This window comes from Fringilla coelebs, assembly GCF_963513975.1.
Source record: "Fringilla coelebs genome assembly, chromosome: 2".
In the NCBI taxonomy this organism is placed as follows: domain Eukaryota; kingdom Metazoa; phylum Chordata; class Aves; order Passeriformes; family Fringillidae; genus Fringilla; species Fringilla coelebs.
Genome location: NC_140029.1, coordinates 61,798,129 through 61,825,464, shown reverse-complemented (window position 1 = coordinate 61,825,464; position 27,336 = coordinate 61,798,129). Strand labels below are relative to the sequence as shown.

Sequence of the window (27,336 nt, the reverse complement as noted above, 5' to 3'; positions counted from 1 at the left end):
CAGCATGACAAGAATTCACAACATTGTTTGAATTCTGCCTTTTAAATTTTGCTAAATAAATGCCTTGTGCATCAGTCACTTACACAGACACAGAAATACATCTAAAGACCTTGGCAAACAACAAAGCTGACCATGTAACATGATGCTTCCATTCCTTCCAAAAAGAACACTAGTCTTTCAGAACTTAGTAAGAGCTTGTGCACTTGCTTTTTTAGCAAGTTTCAGATATCTAGACCAAGTATTATTTCTATTTTGCACACACCAGATTTCCTAAATCCTAGACTTGAATTATGTGTTTATTCTTTTATTAAAATAATGGCACATGTGACATGTGGGCAAATATGCTTATAACTCTTCATCTTCTCTGAATGATACATGGGACACTTTTGCTTCACTCATCAGCTTCTGAAATGGATCTGCCCATAATCTTCAAATTACTTCATGCATAATTAGGCAATTCCTGATTTTCATTACTCATGCTCATTGCTGCACCATTTACACAGCACCAATCATACAGCTGCCTATGTACAGATTGGAACACACCACTAATTACAGATGTTTCATTTAGTTCTATTCCTCTGTAAGTGAGGTATGGTTTCCAGGGGCCATGTTCCAGGCTCATACCCAGATGTTCGGAGACCAGAAAGTCCCTGAGGTATATAAACTTATTTGAATTTACTGACTCTTTTAGAGAAATAATACCACAAATAAATATGTCTGCCATTTTATTTCCTAACTTGTATATCTACAGCTAAAATATGACAGCTTAGATTCACTAAAGCTGGTGATGCTTTATCTGTGATTCCTTACATATCATTTTGAAGTATTTCTTTTTAATTACATTAAAAGAAATTACAGTTTGAAATCTTTGTTGGAAAATAGTAACAATTGATCAGTTTATCATTTGTTTGCTCTTTTGTCATCAATTTAGATGAATGACTGTGTTTAGACCAAGCAGCTGCTTTTCAAGCAGTTTTCACAAGCCCTTCTTTCATACAGCTGAAGTCCCATTATATACACAGAAGACAAAAGTACAATACTATTTATTGTCCTCTGTTTAGCCAGTTTCAAGACTTCCACAAATGCTATGCTTAGGTAATTGGAGCAAGTGAAGCATTTCCTTCAGCTGTACTATGCACACATATAAACACGAAGTAGAGCGTAAAAGAAAACAACTTAGATTTTTAAGAGCCTATAAGGCAATTAAACAAATAACTGCCATATTCCAATCTATGTTCTGCTGAATTTTGTAACATAAGTACAGACTATGCAGCAGCTAATATACTTCACTGAATACACAAAACAATAGCTCAGTTTCCATAAGCACTGGCTCTTAGACTGTCAGGAACAAAAACCTATATGCTCACTGTGGCTAACATCTATAATTTACTCATCTAGCATTTCACTTACATACAGCTTAATGAAATAATAAAAAAAAAATCTAAATGCTATATAATAAACCACCTCCACAGAATACAAACTAACATCCAAGTGACATTCAAAGTTAGTTTTTTGTTTTTTAAAGCAGCAAAAGGATATAATAATTGATAATTCTTTCTGCACCAGACCATACAAATCTAAGAGTACAGAACAGAGAAGAGGGAAAAAATACCAAGTAAAACTGCAATGAAATGTCTTAAATCTGGCAGATCTATCTGCTAGCTTTGTCCTTGCTAAGATCCCACAAATTGTGGGAAGCACTTTTTACCCCTAGAATGGATACTACATCAGGTATTCGTCTTCTAATATGAAAATAGGCTAAAAAGAGTTAAAAGAATAAATAGCAATAAAAACAGCTTTAATAATCTACTCCAGTTGGCTGATTTAGGCATCAATTTATAAAACCTACACCATTACTCCTACTCTAATAATGTGGCAGCATAACTACGCTGTAGGTGTTTCTCTCCAAGTTGCCCTGAGTACCTCTCATGGTCGATATTGCAGTAATAAAGTGCATTTCATGTTAGTTTAAATTTGTGGTATAAAGACCAGGAAATGAGATTTAGGTGCACAGTTAGGAATTTAAAACAGATGCTTTAATTTATTAAGAAATATTCATATGATTCAGTTTCACAGCATGTGTGAATATAAATCCTCAGGAGATTTAATTAGGTGTATTTTATCATAAATTGCATTCCCATAGACATATGCTGCTCCTGCTTCCTGTTGATAATAACAAAACCAACTGATACTTATGAGCACATCTGAAGTGTGCTTTTCTGACAACATTAAGTACAGTAAGAGAATAAAAAAACAGTGCTCAATATAAATATCAGTGGTTTTCCCAGTTGCTTAACCATACTGACTTAGAAGGGAGTTTATTCAATAAAGTACAAATTAACCTCATGAAGTTCTATGTTTTGTCAATCTACAAAATATATCTTTGCTTCCAATACCATAAACATGGCGTATGAAAAAATTTTGTTTGCTGTACCTATGGATGTGCTTCATGAGAGCCTACAAAAACATTGTCTTGTTTTGAAAATCATAGTTTTGATCAATTAGCATCTTATTAAGTCTTTTCTGAGCCTTTTCTGCAATATATTGATTTCTTAATGCTCTAAGCATTTCAGTCATAGTTTCATACTTTCAGGATGGAGTATTTATTCCCTGAATTTCACTTGAGAAAAAGAGTACTTAGTTTTTGTGGACTTTGTTGAAAAGTTCTTTGTCAACATGAGCCATCAACTGCAGAATAGTTAAAATGATCATGATTTTTCTAGGCACTTCCCAAAGTCAAATCAGAAGCCAATGTCTCAGTTGAAATTAGAATTCAAAATAAAGAAAGTATTTGAAATGTAATTTGAAAATGATATACGGGTGGTTTGGGTTTTTTTAATTTTAGTTTGAAATGTATTATATAAATACAGATCTAAAGGGTAATTCTCTCTCAGATATTATCATTTAACATCTCCAGGTATGCATCCACATATTGGTGGTAATTTCCATGTAATCTGCTATTTTTATCACATATTTTTCTACTCCCGCCTACACTCACATACAGTGAAATTTCTCTTTCAAGATGACTTCACAATTCAGAATATATCCCAGAATGCAGGGATTTTCTTCTCTTTTTTTACAAAAAGAAATCTGGCCATGGATATTTTTCTGTTCCTGTTCCTCCTGTCTGTTTTTCAATTAGAAAAAAAATTGAGTGAACTATGATACAGACAATATTAAACCTTGTAACAGGTTTTGAGCACAGGGCTTTCTTTAACCTCAGAAACAGCTATAGCTAACACTGCTGGAGAGCTAGGATCTTTTCAGATATAACACAAAAACTTTTAAAAATAAGCTTAGCAGTCAGAATGCTAGGCCCAACTAAACACCTTTTTAAAAAATCTGAACCATTTTGAAAGAGATTTTTTTCATCTCCTTATTGTTTTAGATCTGAAGTGGTTGCATTGTCACAGTTATGATGGTCTAAGGGTTAACAAGTGCCTGAGTTCATGGGAAGATAAGGATTTGTGCTAAGCTTTTTTTTACACTTAGATGTCACACTAAAGGTGTTGTCACGTTCCTGACTGACTCTAACCTGAGATAACACTGGTCAACCAGTTCTGAAGAAGGACAAAAGCCTGTGTGTCTCTGCAGTCTGCAGACTGGAATCATGAAGTCAGAACCTTATGTTATAAACAGAAATGAACCCTGTAAAATCCCTAATTTCCCCATGCCTACTGTTAGGAATGCAGCACAAAGCCTCAGAAATGAATACAACCAAGAGCAGAGAAACAGAGAAAAGCTCTTTGGTGAGCTGTTTCTTTGTCTAATTCATGACTATTTCTTCTTTATCTTCCTCCTTGGCAAGGTCTCAGTCAGCACTGAAGAACACACAATCTGAGGGAACAGCAAGGCAGTAATTCAAATTTATATTACAAATCACAGGGTACAGTTCCTCCTGATTCTGCCACTATCATTAAGAAAGGGGTTAGTCAGATATCCCTGAGAAAATATGGACCTGTTCAAAGACCTAACATGGAGACTTCATTGCCATTAAGTTTGGTTAACAGTTTGTAAACACTTTCCTCAGTTACTGTTTCAGTGTGCCCAAGACCTGCAAGATGCTGCTGTACCTGTTAATTTTTGGCAGGTATTTTTGGAATTGCACAATTAATTCTCAGAACTGTCTGTCAGGATGGACTAATACATTAATCAGACAGCAGGTTTGCAATCTTTGGCATTTGGAAAATCAAACAAAAATTATCAATAGAACACCCTGTATGAGTTGAGCACAGATTTAAATTTCTTTATATTTTAAAACTGCTGCTGAAGATAACTCCTGGATACACTTGCAACTTCACCTTATTAAGAAAGGGCCACCCTAAACTTCCACCAGCAAGTATTTGAGTGCTTGACAACACCAGAAGCATCCAGCACACCTCAAGTTTGAGTGAGAAAAGTACCCTGGATGAGGGAAGGGAAGGTAGGGGATAAAAGAAGACACATACAGTGATCGATGGAAAAAAAAAGTCAGTTTTTCCTCCAAAACACCCCAAATCCAATCAGTCTGCTGCTACAGGTTTCACTATTGCCCTTCTCCACCTTCTAAACCTAAGTTCTCGTCTGTGCACATCGTGGTTTTTAAACTGTTCAGAGATGGCTCAACTAGAAATGGCTTTAGCTAGCTTATGTTACAACCCCCTAGCAGAGATAATGGATCCCAAAGAAAAGAAAATTAAATAATTTTGATAGAACAGGTAACATATATCAATACCTACCAACACGAAATATTTGGATAGGATATTAATTCAGGCATGCGGAGCCATTTTTAGTGCAGAACATTATCAGCCTTGAGGTATGTCAGAAACTTGGGTGAAGATGAGAGCATTTTTTTAATCATTTCAATTCAGTGGCTTTGCTATATTAATTACACTCTGTTGGAAACTTTCATTTCAAGTAGCGGCATATAATCTTTCTAACTTTCACTACTTTATGCTATACCGTGCTTTCAAACTTGAAACAGCAGAAGCTGACAACTCTCAGGTGATGCACGATCCATTTCAACTTTGGGTTTGAATATTTCAGTTTTCTTGTGAGGCACTGAGAAAGCACAGAGCAGTCACCTGGAACACGGCACTTCAAGGCAAAAACAGATCTTTACAACTCCTGTGTGAGAGGCTTTCTGGGCTGTGAGCCCACATTGCCAGCTCATGTCCAATTTTTCATCTACCAATATTCCCGAGTCCCTCTCTACCAGACTGCTTTCAATCACCTGGTTTGCACTGATACTGGGGATGCCCTGCCTCAGGTGCAGAATATGTACATTATCATACATTTATGTGTTCTACAGAAGAAACTTAAACAAAATTATAAACTAAAGTAACATTGACCCTAAGCCTTAATGATCACTGGTAGTTGTCACAAAGCTGCGTGCAGTTCCAGCTTTCTGCCAGGGCCAGCAGGAGAGGAACTGAACAGTGGAGTCCATGAGTGCTCTTCATGCTTCCCTGTTGGGGTCATCACAGCATTCAAAGTACAAGGTTAGCTCAGAAAAAACGTCTCATTTCCATCCCAGGTATGGATAAAGCACATCAGATCTGTAAGTTTCACTGTACTATTCAACAAACATACAGCCAGATTTGAGCTGTAATACTCTTTCTACTAGCACAGAGGTATTTGTGTTGAGTCCTAATGGTGGTGGTGGCTTAGTGCACAGTGCAAAATTTTCAGTAAGGTATCACAGATACAAAAATTTGGTATCTGTGATTACAGTGATTAAATCCCAGGCAAATCTACTGACTACAAACAAAGGAGGCAACAGTCTAGCAAAAACATCGTAACAGACTTCAGGAATGGCGCAATTATTGTATACAAGGTTCAATTAAAAATATTTTTCATTAAAAAGCACAAAGCAGCTTGAAAATTTCAAACTCAATGAATACTTTCAGGACTTACACATCACTAAAACTGACATTTAAATCATAAATACCGTTGATAAAATACCATTTCAAAGAGAAACCATCTCATTCTCTCAAAATTACGTCAGTCTTGCAATGGTAACTGAAAACGGCAGCATATGTTTTTCTTAAGGCCATATGCAGACATATCTGTATTTAAATGAAGGCATGGAAAGAACAAAGAATTTGCGAGCCATTGTTTTTATATGAAATTGTTAAATTTGTGTATGCACATGAATGTACATAAGAAATATTTCAGGTAGGGGCCCTTTGTATTAATTTCTGCTTCTTTCAAGCTGTGGGAAGTAACAGTCTGTAGAAGAGTTTTTGTGAAAAACATTACTGAAAATTATTTGCATTTGATTTGAAGCGTAAACAAGGCTCCTATGATTTTAAAGTTCCTTCATTGTATTTGCAGCTGAAGTATAATTTGTTGGCCTTTGATACTGGCAATCCCATTTTTTCTAGCCAGATGATTCAAGGGAAAAAAAGTGAGTTTAAGCAGACTAGATGAGTGAATTTCAAAGAATTTTACATTATATCTCTTGCTTAAAGCAAAAGGAAGTAATTTACTGCTCTTTTCCATTTCATGGCATTAATTTGAAATCAACTCCAAAGCCTTTTTAAAAACATCCCAGACTCAAGCATTAGCAGGTGGCTGCACAATTTCCTCCCTATTGGAAAACATTTCAGGATTGTGCCTGAGTACTAACTGATTGTTGCAGTGCTTCAGTATCTTGTATTAATATCTGAGGCATTTGGAGAATGAAAGAGTCTTCCATAAAATGCAATGCTGTGATTAATTTCTAAAGCTGGCATCTCTTCTACCTACAGAGCCTTTAAGGAGCACAGGAGGTACCTCCACGTATTTCCTCCATGGTACCTGGTCCTATGGCACTCTGGGACTTAAGCTCCCACTGGAATTTTGCCATGTCTTCAGGAATTAAATCACCCACTGATCACAGGGAAACCCAGTTTGATAAGCGCTAGAATCCTAAAACAGACATTCCTTTAAAAAAGAATCTGAAACAGAGGATGGACAGTTTGCCATCTATGAATTTCCTTGAACTTGACATCCCAAGTAACAGGTCCTATTAGGAGGGACACATGGGCACCTTGCCACCTTTCAGACTACTGTCTCAGTGCCTTCCTGTAGCTTCATAAATTTCAGAAATGTTTTGATAAGCCAGGAAATCAATACATCAGCAACAGAACTTGCCCCGTAATGATTCTAATCCTTGATTCTGCACCAGGTAGCTTTTAGTACTCAATGATATCATAGAATTTTTGGAGTTCTTTTGAAGCAGGGAACTGTTGGACAATACCAGTCTACTGATCCGTTACAAACTCCAAATATCATCAGTAGTATGTGAACAAAGCAGCTTAAAAATAGAAGATGTGGAATGGTGCTGACATTCTACATATTGTGAAAAATTGAGCTTGTCAAGCTGGCAGTTGCCAAAGCAGTTTTGCAGAATCCAGAACACTGGCAGTACACAGCATTTGGAATGGTGGCCAGTAAGAAATCCATGAGCTTCAGTGAGCTCTGCAACAGAGAGAATGCTGATACTGATGAAGAAATGAGCTTTTTTATTTACATCAGTAATACCAGATCAGTCATGGTAGTTAAAACTGAACTCCCAGATTTTCACCCACTATAGTGTGACTTTCATATTACTGATGGAAAAGAGGACGAAAAGGAATGTGCTACCCTGGGAAGAGGAACTATGTTCCTAGGTACTAAACAAGTCCCTCACTGAAATCTGGAAAGCACCTTAGCAGCAGAGACACCTTTGTAATTATTGTTTGCCCTTGTTAAAGGACCTCCAGCGCTGTACGACACCAAGGACTCTGGTGTCGTACAATGCACTTCAAGAGAAGGAATCAGTGCCCCTGACATTACGGTTTACTAGAACTATAAATATCCAGAACTTCTGGTGCTGAGCACTGGTACTGAGTGAGGCTTTCTTCCGGCCTGAAGAAGTTGGCTACGACTGAAGCCTGAACATACTCTAGGGCAACTATTTTTAGCCTCACTCCTTTCAGCAGATAAAAAGGAAATGGATGCTATTTTGCTAATTTCCATAAAGGCAAACTAGATATGTTCTTAAATGCAATGCCTCTGTTTCATGAACTTTATGTCAAAAAAAACTCAGAGCAATGAGAACTCTCCAATTACAACTATTGATTTCATTCCCCGAGGTATAAGGAAAAATTCATGAAGTATTTGACATTAACTCTTCTTAAATATTCATCCCAAAACATCTCTCTTCTTTCTGAAAATGACCTTCATGCTAGGCTTCTATTAACAACATACCTTTCTAAAAAGGCACAGAACACATTTACTATGCTCTCTATTCAGAAGCTATTTCAGTTCCAGAGAAATGCAGAGGAAGCTGGACACAGTCTTGGGCAACCAGCTCTAGGTGGCCCTGATTGAGCAGGGGTGTTTGGACCAGATGACTTCCAGAGGTCCCTTCCCACCTCAACCATTTTGTTGTTCTGTGATTCTCACCTGGAAATGATGATACTTAAAATACAGAAAGAAGGCAAATCTCAGATCATGCTGTAATGAAGCCATATTAAGATAAAACAAAAGAAGAACTGTAAGTCAGCCTGCAAAGCCTACTTTTTTATCCTGTCCCCAGACTTTTACCAAAAAAAAGGAAACTGAGATCCAATGACCAGATCAATGGTCTCTCCCAAAATGTAAAAAGTATCAGTTTCCATATAATTTATATGCTAAAAAGTGTATTTTAAACAAAAAAATTATGCCTCGTCCCCCCTGTCCAACCCCCCTCAGATTAGCCCAAATACACTTGGCTACAAGAAACTGAAGAGTACAATGGAGTGAAAAAGAACATATTAACCTTCTGCACCCAACTGCAGATTTAAGAGAAACACAATAAAATACCTGCATTACCAACAGTAATATCTGCATTACCAACAGTAGGCTATGCCTTATTTATAAGTATCATTATAATGGCTGGAAGCAACGACCAAAATTACAACCTTTTTCATATCACTGAACAAAAAAACAGGGTAATATAAAAGGCCTATTAAAATCCAGTCTCAGAACACCACTTGTAAAAATAACAAAAAACAACAGGCAAAATGAAAAGGACAAGGGACAGTGAAAAGAGTCTAAGATCACAAAAAAAAGTATAGAGGAAACAAACAAAAGCAACACTCCTGCCTGCTGAAATAGGGAATAACCACTTCTCTGGGCTGCTGAGCTCATCTCACTTAAACCTTGTTTTTCTTACTTGCTTCTCTCTACTACTCTGGTAAAAAATGTGAAAAATTAATCAAAATGGACACACATACTGAAGTGTGTCTGTTACTTTGCAGTCCAATTGTTCACAATTAGTGTTATTTGCTTGATTTCTTAAAAACTGGTGGGTGCCCAGGAACACAAGAATCATATTAAATACATATCTTAATAGTACAGCTTAACCTACATGAATATGATTAACATTAATTTTTTACAAAGTGCACATAACTCTTCAGGAAAAATTGTGATTGGAAATACTCTATCATATGAAAAAAAATTTTTTTTTTTGTACTTGATGAGTAACTTAAAACACCCTAGGAATGTGGTTTTTTACTATGCTGAATCTTACCTCAAACCAGAGAAACTGATCTTTGATACTTGAAAAATCAAGGTCACATTGACTGACAGGCAGATGCAATCTCAGCCCTGCATAAATTTGGCTTCCCACCTCAAATAAACTGAGCAGCATTTGTGCAGCATGTCAGCCTTTGTGGAAAATGCAGAGATGTATGCATACTTATATATTTTGGAAAGGAATTCATAGCCAACTCAGCGTATATACAAGAATATATAGGAAGTGGCATGGTGGTCAAATGACTCATTTTCTTCTGCTAGTGGGAAGTATTTGTTAGGGGAGGGGGAAAAGGAAAAAACCCTAAACAACCCCAACCAAATAAAAAAAAACCCCAAAACCTTGGCATAATGCTCATTTTCAGCAATATACTGAACTGTCAGTCAGTCAATACTCTCTCAGTACTTTAGAAAAGGTGAGCATCTCATCTGCACTAATTTAATTCCACTTGCTTGACCTAGAACATGAAGCTTTAGGACTTCTAGAGGCCTCCATAATATGGTTGCAAAGAAATATGACTTTTCAAATGTGGAACTTCATTATTCTAGAATGTTTTACAACCCATTACTCCTAAAAGTCTATTATGCATGCAATCTATCCAGCAGCTTTCATAAGGACTTTCATTATATTCTCTGTAGAAAACTCTTATAAGAAAAAGCAAGAAGATACACAAAATTATTGCAGCCTTGTTATAAGCTGTCATACTGGCAACCACTGTTTTCACTAATGACACTTCAAGACATGTTTTTAAATTACTTAAGAGAGCTATAGGGATTATGACCCTGCGTGACAGTGTTAAATGTTGGTTCTTCTAGGCTTTTGCTAATCCTAAGGACTCCTTCTTTTTCTTCACTTGGTGTATGGTTTGTGAGACTTCAGTAACTCAGGTTAGGTATAGTCAAACCAGAGTATTCCAAAAGCCATTGTGAAAGGCGACCAGCATTTCAGCATCATATTGGAGAATGAAACAAGGGCACTGAATTCATCCTTTTTTGCCTGCCATTCTTCACTGTTGCAGAAGTGCTAACAAAAACATCACACAATTCATCAACTGCTTGAGCTGCACTTCACATGTGCCTTCAAAACCTCCTCTGGGACCTGTGAGCCTGCTGCCCAGCCAACCCAGTGGAGAGGACCTGAGCAGTCCCACAGACCTTTCTAGGCCTCTAAGCTACTTAACTTGACCATGTCAGTCTGAATTGCAGCTTTACAGAAGTCTCTCTCAGAGATTTTTTTTCTTCTTAACTTTATCTTAAAATGAAATGTGTAAGATACTGATGTGGTCCAAATACTTTTGAAAATATTTTTTTCTATGAGGAAATTGAGAAGTGGAAATGGAGAAGCAGGAAAGGGGGACTGAGAAAGATTTGGGGAAGAAGAGAGTTTGCTATGATCAGAGGGATCGAGAGAATGGACGTGAGGACCAGTAAAAGGATAGAAAGAGCTAATGCAGCAGAAGGAATCTGAGATGGGTACAAGTGGCATGATGATACTTAAAATTCAGAAAGAAGGCAAATTTCATGCCATGCTGTAATGAAGCCATTTTAAAGTAAAACAGAAGAATCATAAGTTAGCCAGCAAAGCCTATTTTTTATCCTCTGTCTCCAGGCATTTACAAAAAGAAGGAAACTGAGATCCAGTGATGAGATCGATGATCTCTTCCAAAACTTAAAAAAGTATCAGTTTCCATAAACAATATAATTAATACGCTAGAAAGTGTATTAAAATAAATAAGAAAGGAATGTTTTATACCTCTCTTTTCCGCCCTGCACAACCCCAGCCCTCCTGTTTCCCTCTTTTGTGAATAGCAAATACTCCTTAGGAGTATCAAAATCGTTATCTCCTCTCCTCTCAAGTCATCTGGACTCTGAAGTGATCCTGAATGTCTGGGGAACTCCTCTCTTCCTGTGCCCCACGCCTCCCAGTGCAGACAAGCTGTTTGGAAGATCTCTCTGTTTGGAAGGGTCATTAATCCAAGGTGGTTTATCATTGGAATCACAAAATTAAAATCCCTTAAGCCTCAGAAAGACAAAATTAAGGCACAGACAATGCATCTTCATGGTGGAACACTGACTACAGTAAGAAGATAGTCTGGTTTGTGTGGGACTGGCTAGGGAGGATGTGGAGCCTGCCCAAGGCAACCTGCCTGGATGACATGGATGGTGGGGGCACAAGCCTGGTGCAAATACAGAGTGTGCTGCACAGTGACCTCCACCTGTGACACACGCACTGCTACCACAGTTCACATGTGCCCCCACTGTCTGACAGGCTCCATGGGGCAAGAAGGGAACCATCACAGAGTATCATAGAGTAGTGTAGGCACAGTGTTTTCTGTGACACTGCACAGCAAAGCTGACTGAAGTTAGAAATGGTCTGCCTACTTTTTTCCCCACACAGTCCAAATATTTTTAAATGGGATCATGAGATCCACTCCCACAAAACAGAAATCATGACAGGTGCTTGGAAGCCACATATATTATTTTCCAGCTAGCCTCAATAACAGCAAACATAAAACCAATCATTAAGGTGCTATTAAGAAATGCACTGCTAATAAAAATTTTGCAGGAAGTTCAATAGCACAAAGCTTTACTAGTGCAGGATAGTGGGAGTTTCATGGTATTTGTCCCTCTTCTAGAACGTGAAGTTCAGGAAAACTGAAAAAATTTAAGTAAATCTGCCGACAACAAAACTTGCAAAATGGAATACCAAGTGAGGGTCACGCAGCCTCTGTTTCACCTTAGTTAGGCAGTAGCTATCCCTAGACACACATTTGTATCTTGTATTCAACGTGTTGCGAACATCAGCCACCTCCATCCTTTCTGTAATCAAATCAAATGCGGGGGGGGGAGAACCTTCCCGACTACTACATTTGTTAACACTTTCACTCACACATGTCACCAGTTTCTGTAGTTTCATCATCCACCCTTAAACCCACACGTCACGCTTATCTCCCACTTAACTGCCAGCAAGCCCATCACAAGACCATCGCTTCACCCTCACAATGAAAGGCTACAGAGCAGCAAGGAAACCAATGCCATGCCAGGCATCCATCAGCTGATCTCCTCGACCCACATGCAGACAGCAAAACAGACAGGATCTGAATCTGCATTTAATACCAGGAAGTATATAATCTTTTTTGGTTACTGCCAGCTCTCAGAAAAAAAGTGATTACAGATTTTGAGAGTGTGCAGCTCCATTCTCTAGATCTTAAATGTTAGAAGCTACTGCATTTATCTTTTCATTTTACTTCCTTCCCAACTCAACTTAGTATTATAGCACTCAAAGCCTACATAATAGACTTTCTGTTTTATCAATATTATAAATTCCATCTTTGAAGAGTCTCTCTCATATAAAGCACAACAGTAAATAGAAAAATGAACAAAATGGTTTAATATAACACAGCTCTGTAATGTATATGTTTTATATTTAATGTTGTCACCTTTTTTATGTACAGACTGTAGCATGTTGAGGGTGGGAGAGCATAAAGGGAGTGAAAAGTGAGATCCTACTACTCAAATACCAGATACAGTATTTGGATATAAACCAATTCCTTCTGAGGCTCTGACTGCTAGACGTGCTAAATCTCATGCTGATTCTCAGCAGATCAGACTATTTTTTTAACTTCTTGGTAGAAGGCAAAAAATCTTTAACAACATGTGAAGTTAGAAAGTAGGAATACACAGCCTGACAATTTTTCTAGAGGAAGGAAAAAACAACAGTACCACTGTTTTCACCTGCCAATGTTTTCAGAGACAAAATGTGCTTTTGTGTTTGTACTTCTGCAGCTCCTATAGCAGTAGAACATGACAGAACTGAATACCAGGAGGGGCTGCATCCATGCATGCGTGACAGAAAGTAGAACAGTGAAAAATTCAATGTTTGGGTAGTACTTAATTAAAGCTATCAGTTCTGTTTTGGTCTCCTTCTGTGGCCTTACCAGAGGAAGCTTATCTGATCAACTATGTACAAAATGCAAAAAAGCACTTAGATCAGAAAATCTGTGATTAGAACAAGTATGAAGCATATACATGTTATATTCTATATTCATGTATATTTAAAATTGCCAGATTGAAATGAGTCCTTTTCTAAAACATTACATTTGCCTCATCTCCATTTCCTACTGATAACAAAAACCATGACAGCAATCATAGAACTCAGTCTGAAACTAAGTAGTTCACTGTACAGGAACAAACTTATGGTAGTAATTTCCAACAGCTAGAACATAAAATGTCAAAAAATGTCAAAACTGAATGAAGTCTGTAAGGAAATACTGGAGCAATTTAGATGACAGAGAAGGTTAATAAAATACGAGATACTGAAAATGTATATGATACATAGAAATCAGATCAGGCATCAGAGAAAAATGTCCCTTTGCATTTTATGTTTCTTTTGACAATTTTAAAACCAGTCACAGACAATTCTCTTCCTGAAATTTCCTGCTTTGAATTTCTCTATTTACAACAAACTCACAGTTTAAAAAGGTGATTTAATGAAAACCCACATACTTAAAATATATAAAGATGGACTTAATATAAAGCACAATTCAATCCCAAATCTGATTACTAGAGAACATCATCAAGGTAATTACCCATAAGGTATATAAATCACATGGTAAATTCTACAGGTATTTGCTTAAATTTTCAGAAGTCACTAAATGATCCTGTTAAATGTGTGTGCTGTGGTGTCCATGCTACTTCCGCTATTTTCAGTCACCACCTGTTCTAAGAACCATGCCAGTTTAGGTCCAGCACTTCTCCAGATACTCTTTCCTATTTTGGACATTTTAAATGTCTTTTCAGAGATCCTTTTTGTCTAGCACGGCACAGTGTAAAGTGGAATTAAACTTGGGTGATCCACAGAAACCCACACTCAAGAAGTGCACCCCAAGCAGACCAATGTTATCCCTTAAGTCTTCAGGAAATTCAGCTTGAATCACATTTGAATAGTCATATGTCCAGATATGAAAAGGTACATGTGCTCTAGTAAGAGATTTGCATATGATGGGATGCAGAAGTCTGCATCATCCCACCAAACAAAACCAGAGTGAGATACAACACCCCCAGCAGCCTTCACTATCTCCTTAGAGTAAACCCACCCCAAAAGCAGATCAGTTCTGATTCTGTGTATATATGGTGTAAGACCACAAAATGCTGAAATCACCCTCCCCTAGTAAGGCAATAATAAAAGCACCAAAGTCATACAGCACATATCATTTGTCATGAAGGACTCCTACCTTTTCAGCTTCATATAATTTTCACTAGCTGCAGGTCTGCATTCAGCACGTTGCACCACTATTCCTTCCAAGGCAAGTTTATCTAGAATGAAAAGAAAATGAAGTAAAATTGGACATTAAAACAAGATCCACCAAGATGGTCAGCATTTGAATTATTTTTCACTAATTAAGAATTTACTAAATATAACATAATTCTAAGTTCTCAAATCAAGTTCTAAAATCTCTGCTATTCAGACACCAAAGACATAAGCAGGAAAACCATGTTTGCATAGCTGGTATACCCTAGACTTCTTGTTTTGCCTTCAGATGTTTTGCATATTAAGAATGAATCACAGAGATCAAATTTTAAATAAGAGATTGCAACTCCTTGCTCTAGATGTTGCACTCAGATTATTATCTAGGAACTTTTTTGTAAATGGGCAATTAATACAATCAGTGACTATGAAAAAAATAATCTACAAAGAGAATCTAATAATCAAAGTATCCAAAACTAGTGGAAGATAAAATAAAAGCTAATTTTATTCTTATTCTCAGAAAAATAGTACCACATTTTCCTCTTGTTACAAATTTTTTAAAAAGTACACTAAAGGAACACAATGCAAAAAAAGTAATAATACCACAGATGGTAACAGTCAGGGAAAAGAAGTAAGTAATCTAGGATACCACATACATGTATTTAGGTAATACTCCTCTCTGTACATTCACCACAAAGTGACACAGTCACTTTGTTACCCTACGTGACCACCTTTTGCCTAAAGCAACGATGACTAACAGAGCAGTAGCAGCCTACACCACAAAGGCAGGTAAACCCAAAAATTAAAAGCAGCTTAATGCAGAAATGAAGAGAGAAGCAATGCTGGGCAAACTTCTTCACTTCTACTACAATGTTCTAGCGCATGATGTGTGGATGTGGGAGGAGCGCATGTCGACTTATCCACCTGTATTGGGCATAGCCAGCGCAATATGTGTTAAACAAACACCTCTGGAACAGCCTTGCATTACAAGAAAGGATGAGTTTTAAGGGCTTGATTAGCTCTCAGTATTAAAACGTCCTTCTGAGAGCACAACACTGTCATTGTCACCTTCTCCTGGCAATGTCACAGTAAAATAACACTTTGAAATACTGATGTCCAAGTAACCCAAGGCACTCTGAGACACCTCTGGATTTCCTATCACCTTATAGACAGAAATATTACTACATCTGGGCATTTAAGTCTGCTCTCCTTGAATAATGCCACAAGCAATTACTTAGACATTATGTATTTTAAAATTATTTAATCTAAAATTTATTGGATTGATTCAAACTAAATCTTTGAAAGCAGTAAGAAAGCCATATTTTTTCAGACCAGTGTGAATGAAATAGAAGAAAATTTGTTTTAAAACACTTGTGATTTTGTAGACTCCCAGCTTAACAATCAAAAGAGACAACTTGGCAAATTTGCCTGACTTCTTATGTATCACGGACAGAAAAATTGTATAGTCTTTCTTCTTCACAGAACATAGTAACTTATTTGTGGCTAAAGTGGTACTAATATTGCTGCTTAATTTCTAATAAGAATTTGGCTTCAGCTTCTAGCAGTTGGTTTTTCTCATTACTTTCTATACCATGGTAAAGAGTCTTTCAGTACCTGGTGTTTTCTCCCTTTGAAAGTACTTACAAATCGTTATCAAGTTGCTTCTCAATCACCTTTTCAATAAATTTAGGCTCATGCATTATCTAATTACAAGACATTTTTGCCATACTCAAATCAGTCTGGGGTTTCTTATTTGCATCTTGCTCAATCTCAAAATGATGTTTTAAGATAATAGAGACCAGAAACCAGACATAATACTACTGAACTGATTTTATGAAAACCATACATGGAAGTAAAATAACAGATACAGGAGCTGGAATTTCTCTCGCCTAACTTAAGCCATTTGAACGTTATTTAGAACCTATAAATTCAGCAGAGAGAGGGAGGAAGGGATACTGTCAGGAAAAAAATGGTCCTATCTCTTTTAGAATTAAATTATTTTCTGGTGGGTTTCTTTATAGGTTTTCTTTGGAGGAGGGAGCACACGGTGTCTGTGTACCATGACTGCTTCATTCTTAGATGGCTAAAACTGGGTTAAGATCAATTTGTCTCTAAAAACCAAGTTCTGGGGGTTTGCAGAGTTGACTGGCTATTATATTACTAACTCAACTATTTTGAGTCTTTTCTAAGCCTCACATTTTACCTATGCGCTCTGCATTGTCTAGGTGTATAATTGCCTTTGGCTTGGTGAAAACACGCTGTCTTTAAAACAGATTCTGTGAATTAAGCAATCCCAGTCACACTATGACAGTCTTGTCATAGTTATGCACTGTCTGACCTGCATTTGTGTCAATCATGACATATTTTATAGGCATTGATTCTCACTTACCACTGTCCTTCTTGCTAATCCTGGAGTAAGCCCTTCAAACTACAATTCAAGAGGCTTCCTACTCATAATTCCTTTCTGATAATTGTCAGCTAGTTTTTAATCTTGTTCTGTGCTTGTTTTAGTTTCTTTTTTAATATAAATCAGAATTTCACAAGGATCTAGACTACAAGCAATATGAAATGCTAAGCAGGCTGCAAAGGTGCTGTTACTTTAAACTCATAATCTTCAAAACAAACAAAATTAGGTTTGTTGGACCAGAAAAACTTTACATAAAGCCATATTTGCTAGCATTCATTACATTTCCAATCTTATACCTCTTGAACTCCATAACAATTTTTCTGCTCGCTTCTATGGTACAGGTTTCAAGGCTAGCTAACCTATATTCATCTGAACCATCTAACCTAGCTGCCTGAACACTGACATGTCACTATCAATCTCCCTACACCTTGCACAATTTTCAAATCATTTTTAGGTTTCAAGGATCAGGATCAGTAAAGCAGAGAGTTCCTACCCACTAACTATTTAGAAAATGAACATGCCAATTAAACATGTCCTTAATATTACCACAGAATCACACAATAGTTTAGGTTAGAAAGGGCCTTAAAAATCACTCAGTTCCAACCCCCCTGTAATGGTCAGGAACACCTTCCACTAGACCAGCTTGCTCAAAGCCCCAGCCAACCTGTCCTTTAACACTGTTAGGGAATCTAATCTAGGAACAAGTTCTCTGGTATCTCATCTTTGATATCTTGGCCAATACCCTCTTTTAATTACTACTGATCCAGATTTGACTTTTGCAGTCAAATCCAGACAAAATGTTCCAATCACTTAATGCACAAGGCTGTGCATAGTCTCCCAAACACCACCTTGCAGCTAAGCTTGTCTGCTAAGAGCATCCACATCCAAACACCAAGGCTTATGTCCCACTTTCCCAGGACCCTCTTTGGGACTTAAACACAACCTTAGAGTCTAGAAGAATACACAAAGATACATGCAAACCCCTGGATGCAAGACTGTAGTGAGGGAACACAGTTTTTATTCCCATTGTAGCCTACTTAGACGACAGTCACCAAACTCAAATTCAGACTTGGGTCTGTCTTTAACTGTTGCAGGACCAGAGATGCAATGAAAAGATATCCAAAATGCTACACATCTGCCTTGATATTTCCATAGTCACATCAGCCTAGGAGGTAATGGATGAATAAGGCATGGAATTGGTAGCTTCCTGTTAAAAACACCTACTCAAAGTAGATAGTACAAAGTAAATAAATAGGTCTGAAAGACTAGCTGAGATCAATGATGAGAAGGGAAAATAAGACATTTTCCCAAGAGCCTCACACTCTTAAATGCCCAACATGTGTTGGCAGGTACAAAGTACTCTCTTAGTGCAGATCCAGACAGGCTCCTCCAAGGAACCCATACATTCATCATTAGCTGCCAAATGCATGCTCACCCTGACCTCCCTGCCTGAATGCCCCGGTGCCAGTTCATAGAGCAATTTCAACTACTGTCTCAGTGAAATTATAGATATGCTGGGGAAACACAGATTCCAGTTTGGAATCCTGCTGACAATCATTATCAAAGAACAGAATACGGTAGAAACACTTAAGCCAATGTTAATAAACAGGCAGGAGAGAAATTTACTGGAATTGTGCAGTAGATGGTCTGATAAGGGTTGGCTTGTTGTAGTTTTGAGAGAGAGAGAGAGATAGACTGGCTTGGAGATTTTAATGTATCAATCTTCTAGTCTGACTGCACTCAGCTTCGATTTCCAGCCACCGTCTTGTTGGGCCATTGACTGCTAAGTTGAAGAGCCTGCTAGAAAAGCATTTCTGCCCATCCAAGCACTTATATAGTCTCCACCTTTATCAAGCCTAATAAAAATAAATCATGTTTTCTTGAACCTTCCATTATGCCAATTCTTCAGCTTCTTAATCATTCCTATTGGCCTGAGAAAGTCCAGTTCATGTACGTCTTTCCTGAGATATTGTCTCTCACAGCCAGACTTGACAGCAGGCGGGTAAGGTTCTGGAGCTTACCAGCTCCTCTGCCTTGTGAGTGGTGCCAAGGAAAAAAGAAGGCCACACTCAGGATGCACGGTTCTCTGGCAGTAGGAAAAAGGAGATGAAAGTGCAGGAAGGCCAGGCTGTGGGCACGTGTGCCTCCAGTTCCTCAGCTGTTAGAAGATGGGCCGTTGCTTCCCAGCTGTCGTGGTTTAACCCCAGCCAGCAAACAAGCCCCGTGCAGCCACTCACTGCCCTACCAGCAGGATCAGGGAGAGAATCAGCGGAAAAAAGTTGGGGTAAAAGCTGGAAAACTCATGGGCTGAGATAAAGACAGGGCTGTACTGCATATAACAGTTACTTGGGAAGACAAATGCCATCACTCCAAATGTCCCCCCTCTTCCTCCTTCTTCCTCCACTTAATATACTGTGCATGGTGTCACATGGTCTGGAACATCCATTTGGTCAGTTTGGGTCACCTGTCCTGGCTGTGTCTCCTCCCAACCTTCCATGCACCCCTAACTTCCTCACCAGGGTGTCAGTACAAAAGCCAAAAAGGCCTTGGCTCTGTGTAATCCCTGCTCAGCAATAACAAAAACATCTCTGTATTATCAACCCTGTGCTCAGAACAATCAAAAACCCAGCCCCATACCAGCCACTGTGAAGTTAACCTCAGCCAAAACCAGCATACCAGCATCCGAGTCAGAAGTCCTGGTAAGCTCACACTGCTCACTTAAATCACTGTGCAGCTTCCCAGGCTTCTGTGTTGGCTGGACAAGGAACAGCCCCTTCCTTCACTAGACCTCAGCCCATGCGTTGGCTGGACAAGGAACAGCCCCTTCCTTCACTAGACCTCAGCCCATGCATTGGCTGGACAAGGAACAGCCCCTTCCTTCACTAGACCTCAGCCCATGTCTTGGCTGGACAAGGAACAGCCCCTTCCTTCACTAGACCTCAGCCCATGTGTTGGCTGGACAAGGAATAGCCCCTTCCTTCACTAGACCTCAGCTCATGCATTGGCTGGACAAGGAACAGCCCCTTCCTTCACTAGACCTCAGCCCATGTCTTGGCTGGACAAGGAACAGCCCCTTCCTTCACTAGACCTCAGCTCTGCTGTTACAGACCAAAGGCATTTTGTGGCACCTCTCTTGCCTCAAAGCTGGTGCCCTTCTCAGACCATCCTCCCCTGGTAGCTATGCAACTACAGAAGAGGCTCTCCAGGTCTTCATTCAGCATTTCATTATTTAGGCAACCAGTGATACATTCTATGCTTGTTTTACTGACCGCTGTACAGAACTCATGCTCAGCTGTCAATGACCTATTATACATAGATCAGAACCTCTGCCCCAACTCTCCGGCAAACATAAATACTGCAAGCTCTGTCTACAGTGTATTCCTGGGCATATAAACTTTGTATTTGGTGATAATAAAATGTTATCCTAACCAACTATCCAAATTGTTCTGCATCATCAATGTATCACCTTACTGATTTTACTCTCAGGTGTATCATCTCCAAAATCATCAGCAACAACCTCCTCAATCACTCACTAGAAAAAAATTGGACAAGAACCAAATCACAGCAACATCTGAGGGACAATTTTCTGCTCAACATTTGCCAGTTTGAAGCCTGCAGGTTAAGTTCTGTATAGCTCAACGATAGGGAAACTAAGGTGGTTTATATTCTACTACAAAATGACAAATGAAACATACTGAAGGATTTATCAGAAAAAAGCATCACCTGCTTTGCTGAACAAATTCTAATTTTTAAAAAAAGGGCAAAAAAATTGGTACCACCCATTTTCTCTCCACACATTGATTAGCATATTAATCTCCCTTATTTTTTAACTGATTGATTCCCAAGTCATATCTTTTATCATTCTTCATACAGTACCTTTTCATATTTAAATACCTGTCTCATCTAATTCATCTTTCAGATATTGGCACAGCATTTGCTTTTCCAGTCTTGTAGAATTGTAGTGCTCAAAAATTATTAAAAATATCAACAGCAACTTTGACAGTTTCTTAGACAGCCCTTCAGAAACTCTTGAATGCTAATTATTCAGACTTGCTGGTTTGAAAATCTTTAATTTTAATTACTATGTAGAGCTTGTCTTCAATAGCTGTTAATCAACATCTGGAGAAATTTTTGAAATGAGAATTTCTATGCTACCAACACTGTGAGAAAAGAGCTACTGAATGGTCTAATTGTCCGACAACATGTCTAATTTTCTGTGATATGACATTAAATGACTAGCAAACTGCCTCAATAACCCTAACAGATTGCATTAGCATGGCTTCTTAATACACTGCTGAATTTCTCTCCCTCTAATAGCTGAGAATTTTCCTCATATTCTTTTGTACTCTAATAAAAAATTTAGCTGGTTTCTGTAACCCAGGTTATTTTTACTGACAGCAGGCTGTCAGTAAAGCTGATGTTCTTTGGATAGGCAAGGAAGCTGAACCATTGGTAAAGCATCAACTTTTCCATGGCGTATTCTGGTCCTGAATCCTCAGCTCCACGGCATCCTCAAGCTTGGAGACCAGGAGGTTCAGGAAGAGGGTAGAAGTGAGTGAGAGTGAACTTATTTTCCAAAAGGAAACATGTAGGGCAGAAGAAGGGGCAGATGCCTAGCCCCCTCTTCCTAAGTTTCGTTTTTCTGTGCAGCTGCTAGACACCAGCACTGAATTTTCACTGTCTTCAGGACAGCTTGTCTGAGCGAGAACCTGGAAATCTCTGTGGATTGCCCTTCTGCTGCAACCCAAAGCGTATGTAACTTGGGAAGGGAGTACTACTACTATAGCCGCTCTCCTAAGTGTGCACAAGGGTGCTCAGTGTGTTTCCTGACTTAATCTGAAACCAAAACAATATCCTTTCAATTGCTGGATTCCAGCACTATTGCCTACTTCAATGGCAAACCCAGCATACAGGTGACACTAAAAATTCGTGAAGCAGCAGTCACTTCAGGAGTGCTACCCCACACTTCAACTGGATAGGGCATAAACAGTTCACTAACAACAGAGGAAAGCATCCAGCAGCAAGCTACTCCATTTCAACCCAAGTGGGAAGCAGGAAGATCTGGGATGCACTTGGCACGTCTCAGCTATCACAGACTGACTGGTACACAACACAAAAGACTCTAAGAGGACAAAAATGGTCAAAGTCTCCAACTTGATTGCAAGAAATACTTCTGTATCTTTGCCAAAATGAACTTTTGGATGGTCTTTCAGTGCATGGACAAAAGGACAGAAAAAAAGGAAGTCCAGCATAGCTACACCTTCAAAAAGCAATAAGTTTTACGAAACCGTCCTACTAAAATTACATGCACTACAATACCATATGTATCACCAAGGGCAAAGGAAGAATTAGGGCTTTTTTTTAAAGTCTTGTAGTACGACACAGAAAGTGGAAAATTTTTACTGAGAAATGCCATGCTTTAGTTTTGTGTTACAGATGACTGTCAGCTGCAGTGAAATAAAGCTACATGGGTTTGTGGGGATGAAAATTTTACAGCAGCTCTAAATTTTTCAAGTCTCAAAGGTTTAAGTGTAAATATTCATGAACTCCACAGAGTATATTTTCCACACCAAATCCATTCTGAATATTTTATCATACAAACCACTAAAATGATTTTGCATGATCTTTTAAAGAATACTTACTTCTTCACAGAAGTGGAAAATATCAACTGCAAGTGTTAGAACATTGAGAAGATGATGAAAAGAGAACGCACACTGTTCTGTAAATTCTGTCTGTTAAAATGCAGACAGTTTAACTGGACATGGAAAATTTCTTGTCTTTTGCAAATCCCTTCTCTCCTTGGAAATCCCTAGTCACTTGTACCAGGATGCTCCTAGCTCAGCTTCAAAATATTTCATGTTCACTGTGTGAGATGAAAGAACCACCAATCATTCTCTTAAGGTTTAACAGACAATAAGATGGTTCAATGTTTTAGTTATGCACGATCTAAGCACATTAAGAATTTTCCATCACTTGACGATAAAATAAATTTGAATTAATGTCTCCTGTAATGGAAAAAAAATCTTACTTGAAACTAATTGGCTTTTTCATTTTCTCAGTTACTAATTCAGTAACTTGAACACCTTAGTAATTAGTGAAAGGAGTTAATCTTGAAAAAAAGTCCAAATGTTTAAAAATTAGAAACTGATTGAAATCTCTGACTGAAGTTAAATTAAATATATCCATAGCATCAAAGAATTAAAAATAAAAGCATTACTAATTCATGGTAAATCAAACCTAATTAATAATACCTGCTTAATATATCATATACAGCAGCAGAAAAAATTAGCACATCAACGCTAGGGATAGGATACCCTGGCAAGGAGAAGAGTGAGAGAAAAACATTTATTTTCACTGGAGTCGGTTAACAAATAATAAAATAGTACAGTGATTACTCTGTGGTATCAATAAACAACCTTACAGATAGTGGGAGCAGTAGGAATAAGATACTTAGAGCAGAAGAATTTACAGAAAAATAATCTGCTTCCACTGCTAGTCAGACAAAGCAGGATACATCTATCTGTAAAGTGAAAAATACATCTTGAAAAAGATGGAACCTCCTCCTCTCCAGATCTAACCCAAGAAAAGCCTTTGCTCCCACCCGTGCTGGGGAATGCATGCAGTGGCTCCCATCTGTCCACTCCCCAAGGAAACGCCCATAGAGATGTGTGGAGAGCTTTTCCTTTCCTGCTCCAAACTGCAAATGTTTAAAGGGGAAATCTTTTTCTAGGAGGCAACTGAGAGGCTCAAAGTACAAGAGAGAAGATAGGTATTTGATTTCAGCGTGCTGTGCCGATGTTTCTGCCTCCCTCTGCCCTAGTGTTGCTAAGCTATGGTGTTATGTGATGTTCAAAGCTATCTGTAGCCACACAAGCCCTTTGTTCCACAGGGCAGCTGAGTTTTTGTATCAAGAGGACCAACTGATGCTAGACAGCCCTGGTGACTTAAAACCCATCATCAATATAAATTGTAAATCCTCCCTGTAAAACTGTTTTTGTCTGTGGCACACAGGAAGGGAAAAAGCAAAACCTAATCAGGCTGCTGTTCTTATGGTGGTGAGGACAGGTCCTTTGACAAATAAAAGATTTTGCCCGAACTTAGAACAGTCAGATGAACAAGTCCTTAGCACCACTTTCAGGGTATCTTCTGTGGAAACATCTTTCTGCTGCACACGTGCCCGATAAAGAAGTGACATGCATGTGCACACATTCCACAGATGACACCCCCCTTATACACACAGGGACACCTTTCATTTCTGTGTTGTCCTGCTGTATGCATCAGGTACTGTAATCAGTACTAAGAAACAACGTGAAAAAACAGGCTTTGTGAAAATAAAAAATCCTTGAAACACAAATGAAGCTGTTTAACACCATAAGTACAAAATATGATTTGGCCAGCTGACAATACAAATACATCTTCAAGTATTAAAAATAAGTTGCCATTTAGTATAGCAGTATGTATTTCTGTACAGAACCCCCTAAGCTATGCAAACTACTTAGACGTAAGGGAAAGAAATAAAACAAACAGTTGTTATACGCTTCTTCCCTTACACAGTTAAATGCAAATTCTCTCTTACAGTCATATTCCTGCTATCTCCCTGCACACACAGCTGATACGCCACCTACTGCAAACCCAAGCTGACAGTCGGAGCAATGCGAGCAGCATTTCCATTCCAACATCGAGCTGGAGCTGAATAAAGGTGCTTTTTAATAAGAAACATCCTCTTTGCAAGCTGACAAAAGCAAAGCAGGATAGCTGTATTGTTGTCCTAGCTTCAATAATGGAGAGAAAAGGAAGCAGGAGAGAAAACGAATGCGAAGAAAAAAACAGCAACTCTGAAAGCTCCGAGCTAGACAAGGACTATAAAACGTCTCTGATTACTCTGAATGTCGGTGGTTATCTATATATCACACAAAAACAGACACTAACCAAGTATCCAGATTCTTTCCTGGAGGGGATCATAAATGGAAGAATAATGTGCCCATTTGATGCAGATGGTCATTACTTCATAGACCGAGATGGACTCCTTTTTAGACACATCCTCAACTTCCTACGGAACGGAGAACTTCTTCTGCCAGAGGGGTTTCGAGAAAATCAACTTTTGGCACAAGAAGCCGAATTTTTCCAGCTTAAGGTACTCTCAGAGGCAGTGAAATCAAGGTGGGAGAAGGAACAGCTAGCATCCCGAGAGACTACTTTCCTGGAAATAACTGACAGCCACGACCGTTCACAAGGACTTAGAATCTTTTGTAATGCTCCTGAATTCATTGCAAAAATAAAATCCAGAATTGTACTGGTGTCCAAAAGCAGGCTGGATGGATTTCCAGAGGAGTTTTCAGTATCTTCAAATATTATTCAATTCAAGTACTTCATAAAGTCTGAAAACGGTACACGATTGGTACTGAAGGAGGACAACACCTTTGTCTGCACCCTGGAAACTCTTAAATTTGAGGCTATAATGACGGCTTTAAAATGTGGATTTAGACTGCTCACCAGTCTGGACTGTTCAAGAGGGTCGATTGTTCACAGTGATGCACTGCATTTTATCAAGTAATCACAAAGGCAAAGGCAACGAGCACGCAGCCAGTAAACCTCCCTGAGCTGCAGCCTCCTGGCATCACAAATAATGCATCAAACTAGCCCTGTACCACAGAGCTCAGCTGCTAATCAACTGATGTGAGCTAATGGTATGTAAATCTCATAATGACATCTATCTCTGGCTTACTTAAGCTGAATGAAAATTTTATGCCTGAATTTAACAAGAATTATCTGCTAACATTGTAAACACATGGAATGCTTTATGCTCTTTGTAATATGTTTTCTCAATGGTGTCTTTCAACCGGAGAGTCTGGCTGAATTTTTGTGTACCTGTGTGATGAACGTGCATATACCTAACTGCTCTGCTGAACAGCAGTGAGAGTGTTTTCAGATAATAAGCAGGCTTAAAGTATGTTTTGCTTATAACATATTAAGAATGGATTTTAACTGGAATAAATGATTTTGACTGTTCATTAGTGTTTATGGTAATCTATTGTACTGAAATTCCAAAAAACAAGATTGCAAGAGAGTTTAAAATAACCAACTTAATGTTTAAGTTAAATGGTTTCTCAACTCATTTAACCCCAAATTTATACCATATTACTACACTAAGGCCGCCAGAAATATGTCAAACAACAAAATAATGCTGGGGGAGAATAATTTTATTATAGGAATTCGGTCCAATCTGCACAGAATGTTAAATTTTCTAATCACACATACATATCAAATAGCTAACAAAAGTATTTGACATTAAGTTTAGTGTAACAGGTTTCCAGTATTGGCATCCAACAATGCCACAGTCCGTATTTTCTAGCAATCATTTGTGCTCATAAGGACAGGCAGTGAACAGAGCCCTTGCTTTGCACAGCGGCTTACTAAATGCAATGAGTACTATCAGTTCTGAACAGACCACCTGCTGGCATTAAAGACAATTCACTCTAAGTAATGGAATAAATACCTTCATTCTCTTCATCTCCACTATTTATAAAATCTTTTAATTGATATTTTAAACAAAGTTTTAATAGTTTCTATAGAACAACTTTAACTAATTTAAACACAAGTATTACAAACCAATAATTTCACAAAAGTAACCTGAAAAATCATCACAAAAGGCAAGAAGAAGCAGCACTAACTCTAAGAGTTGTTTGTCATTGAAACCAATCATCATTCTCACCTTATATGAACCCAAAATTCAAGTAAAATACTTATAAAGAAAGAAAAAAATCAACTAAGCAGTTTCACAAAACATTGATTTTATACAGGAAAAAATAATGTCAACAAAAGGCATTACAATCCATACTAGAAGTGACAACCAAGGACAACAGCTAACAGAAGACAGGCTGAGAACAGTTGTGGTTTGAATTTTAGGGGGAACAAATCAATCCTAAGTATCAAGAGCTGAGAATACAAATGCAAGGTCCACTTATCCCTCAACATGAAACTCTTTTTCACTTTTAACACACAACAGGTGCTGTTAACTAGGTCCCTTGCTAGAGATGAATTACTACAGTGATGCTACATCTCCAGACTAGGGAGCAGTGATTGAAACATACTCCAATATGATTTCATCAAATGGGGCAATTCAACCTCTCCAGAATAGTCCATCAGAATGAATACACTG

General features: G+C 38.2%; 2 protein-coding genes across 2 annotated transcripts in view; one reads left to right on the top strand and one right to left on the bottom strand.

The window, feature by feature from the left end:
• The window catches only part of GTF2F2 (general transcription factor IIF subunit 2), a 79,478-nt gene that overhangs the window by 27,723 nt on the left and 24,419 nt on the right, over window positions 1-27,336 (bottom strand). The window contains exon 6 of the mRNA XM_084227018.1: window positions 14,757-14,838. Within this exon, the coding sequence (XP_084083144.1) occupies window positions 14,757-14,838 (82 nt within the window). The remainder of the gene's footprint in view (window positions 1-14,756; window positions 14,839-27,336) is intronic.
• On the top strand, window positions 24,958-25,731 carry KCTD4 (potassium channel tetramerization domain containing 4; the record flags this gene model as incomplete). Its single annotated transcript, XM_084227019.1, has 1 exon — window positions 24,958-25,731. One exon carries the CDS (start codon window positions 24,958-24,960, stop codon window positions 25,729-25,731), a length of 774 nt encoding a protein of 257 aa, XP_084083145.1.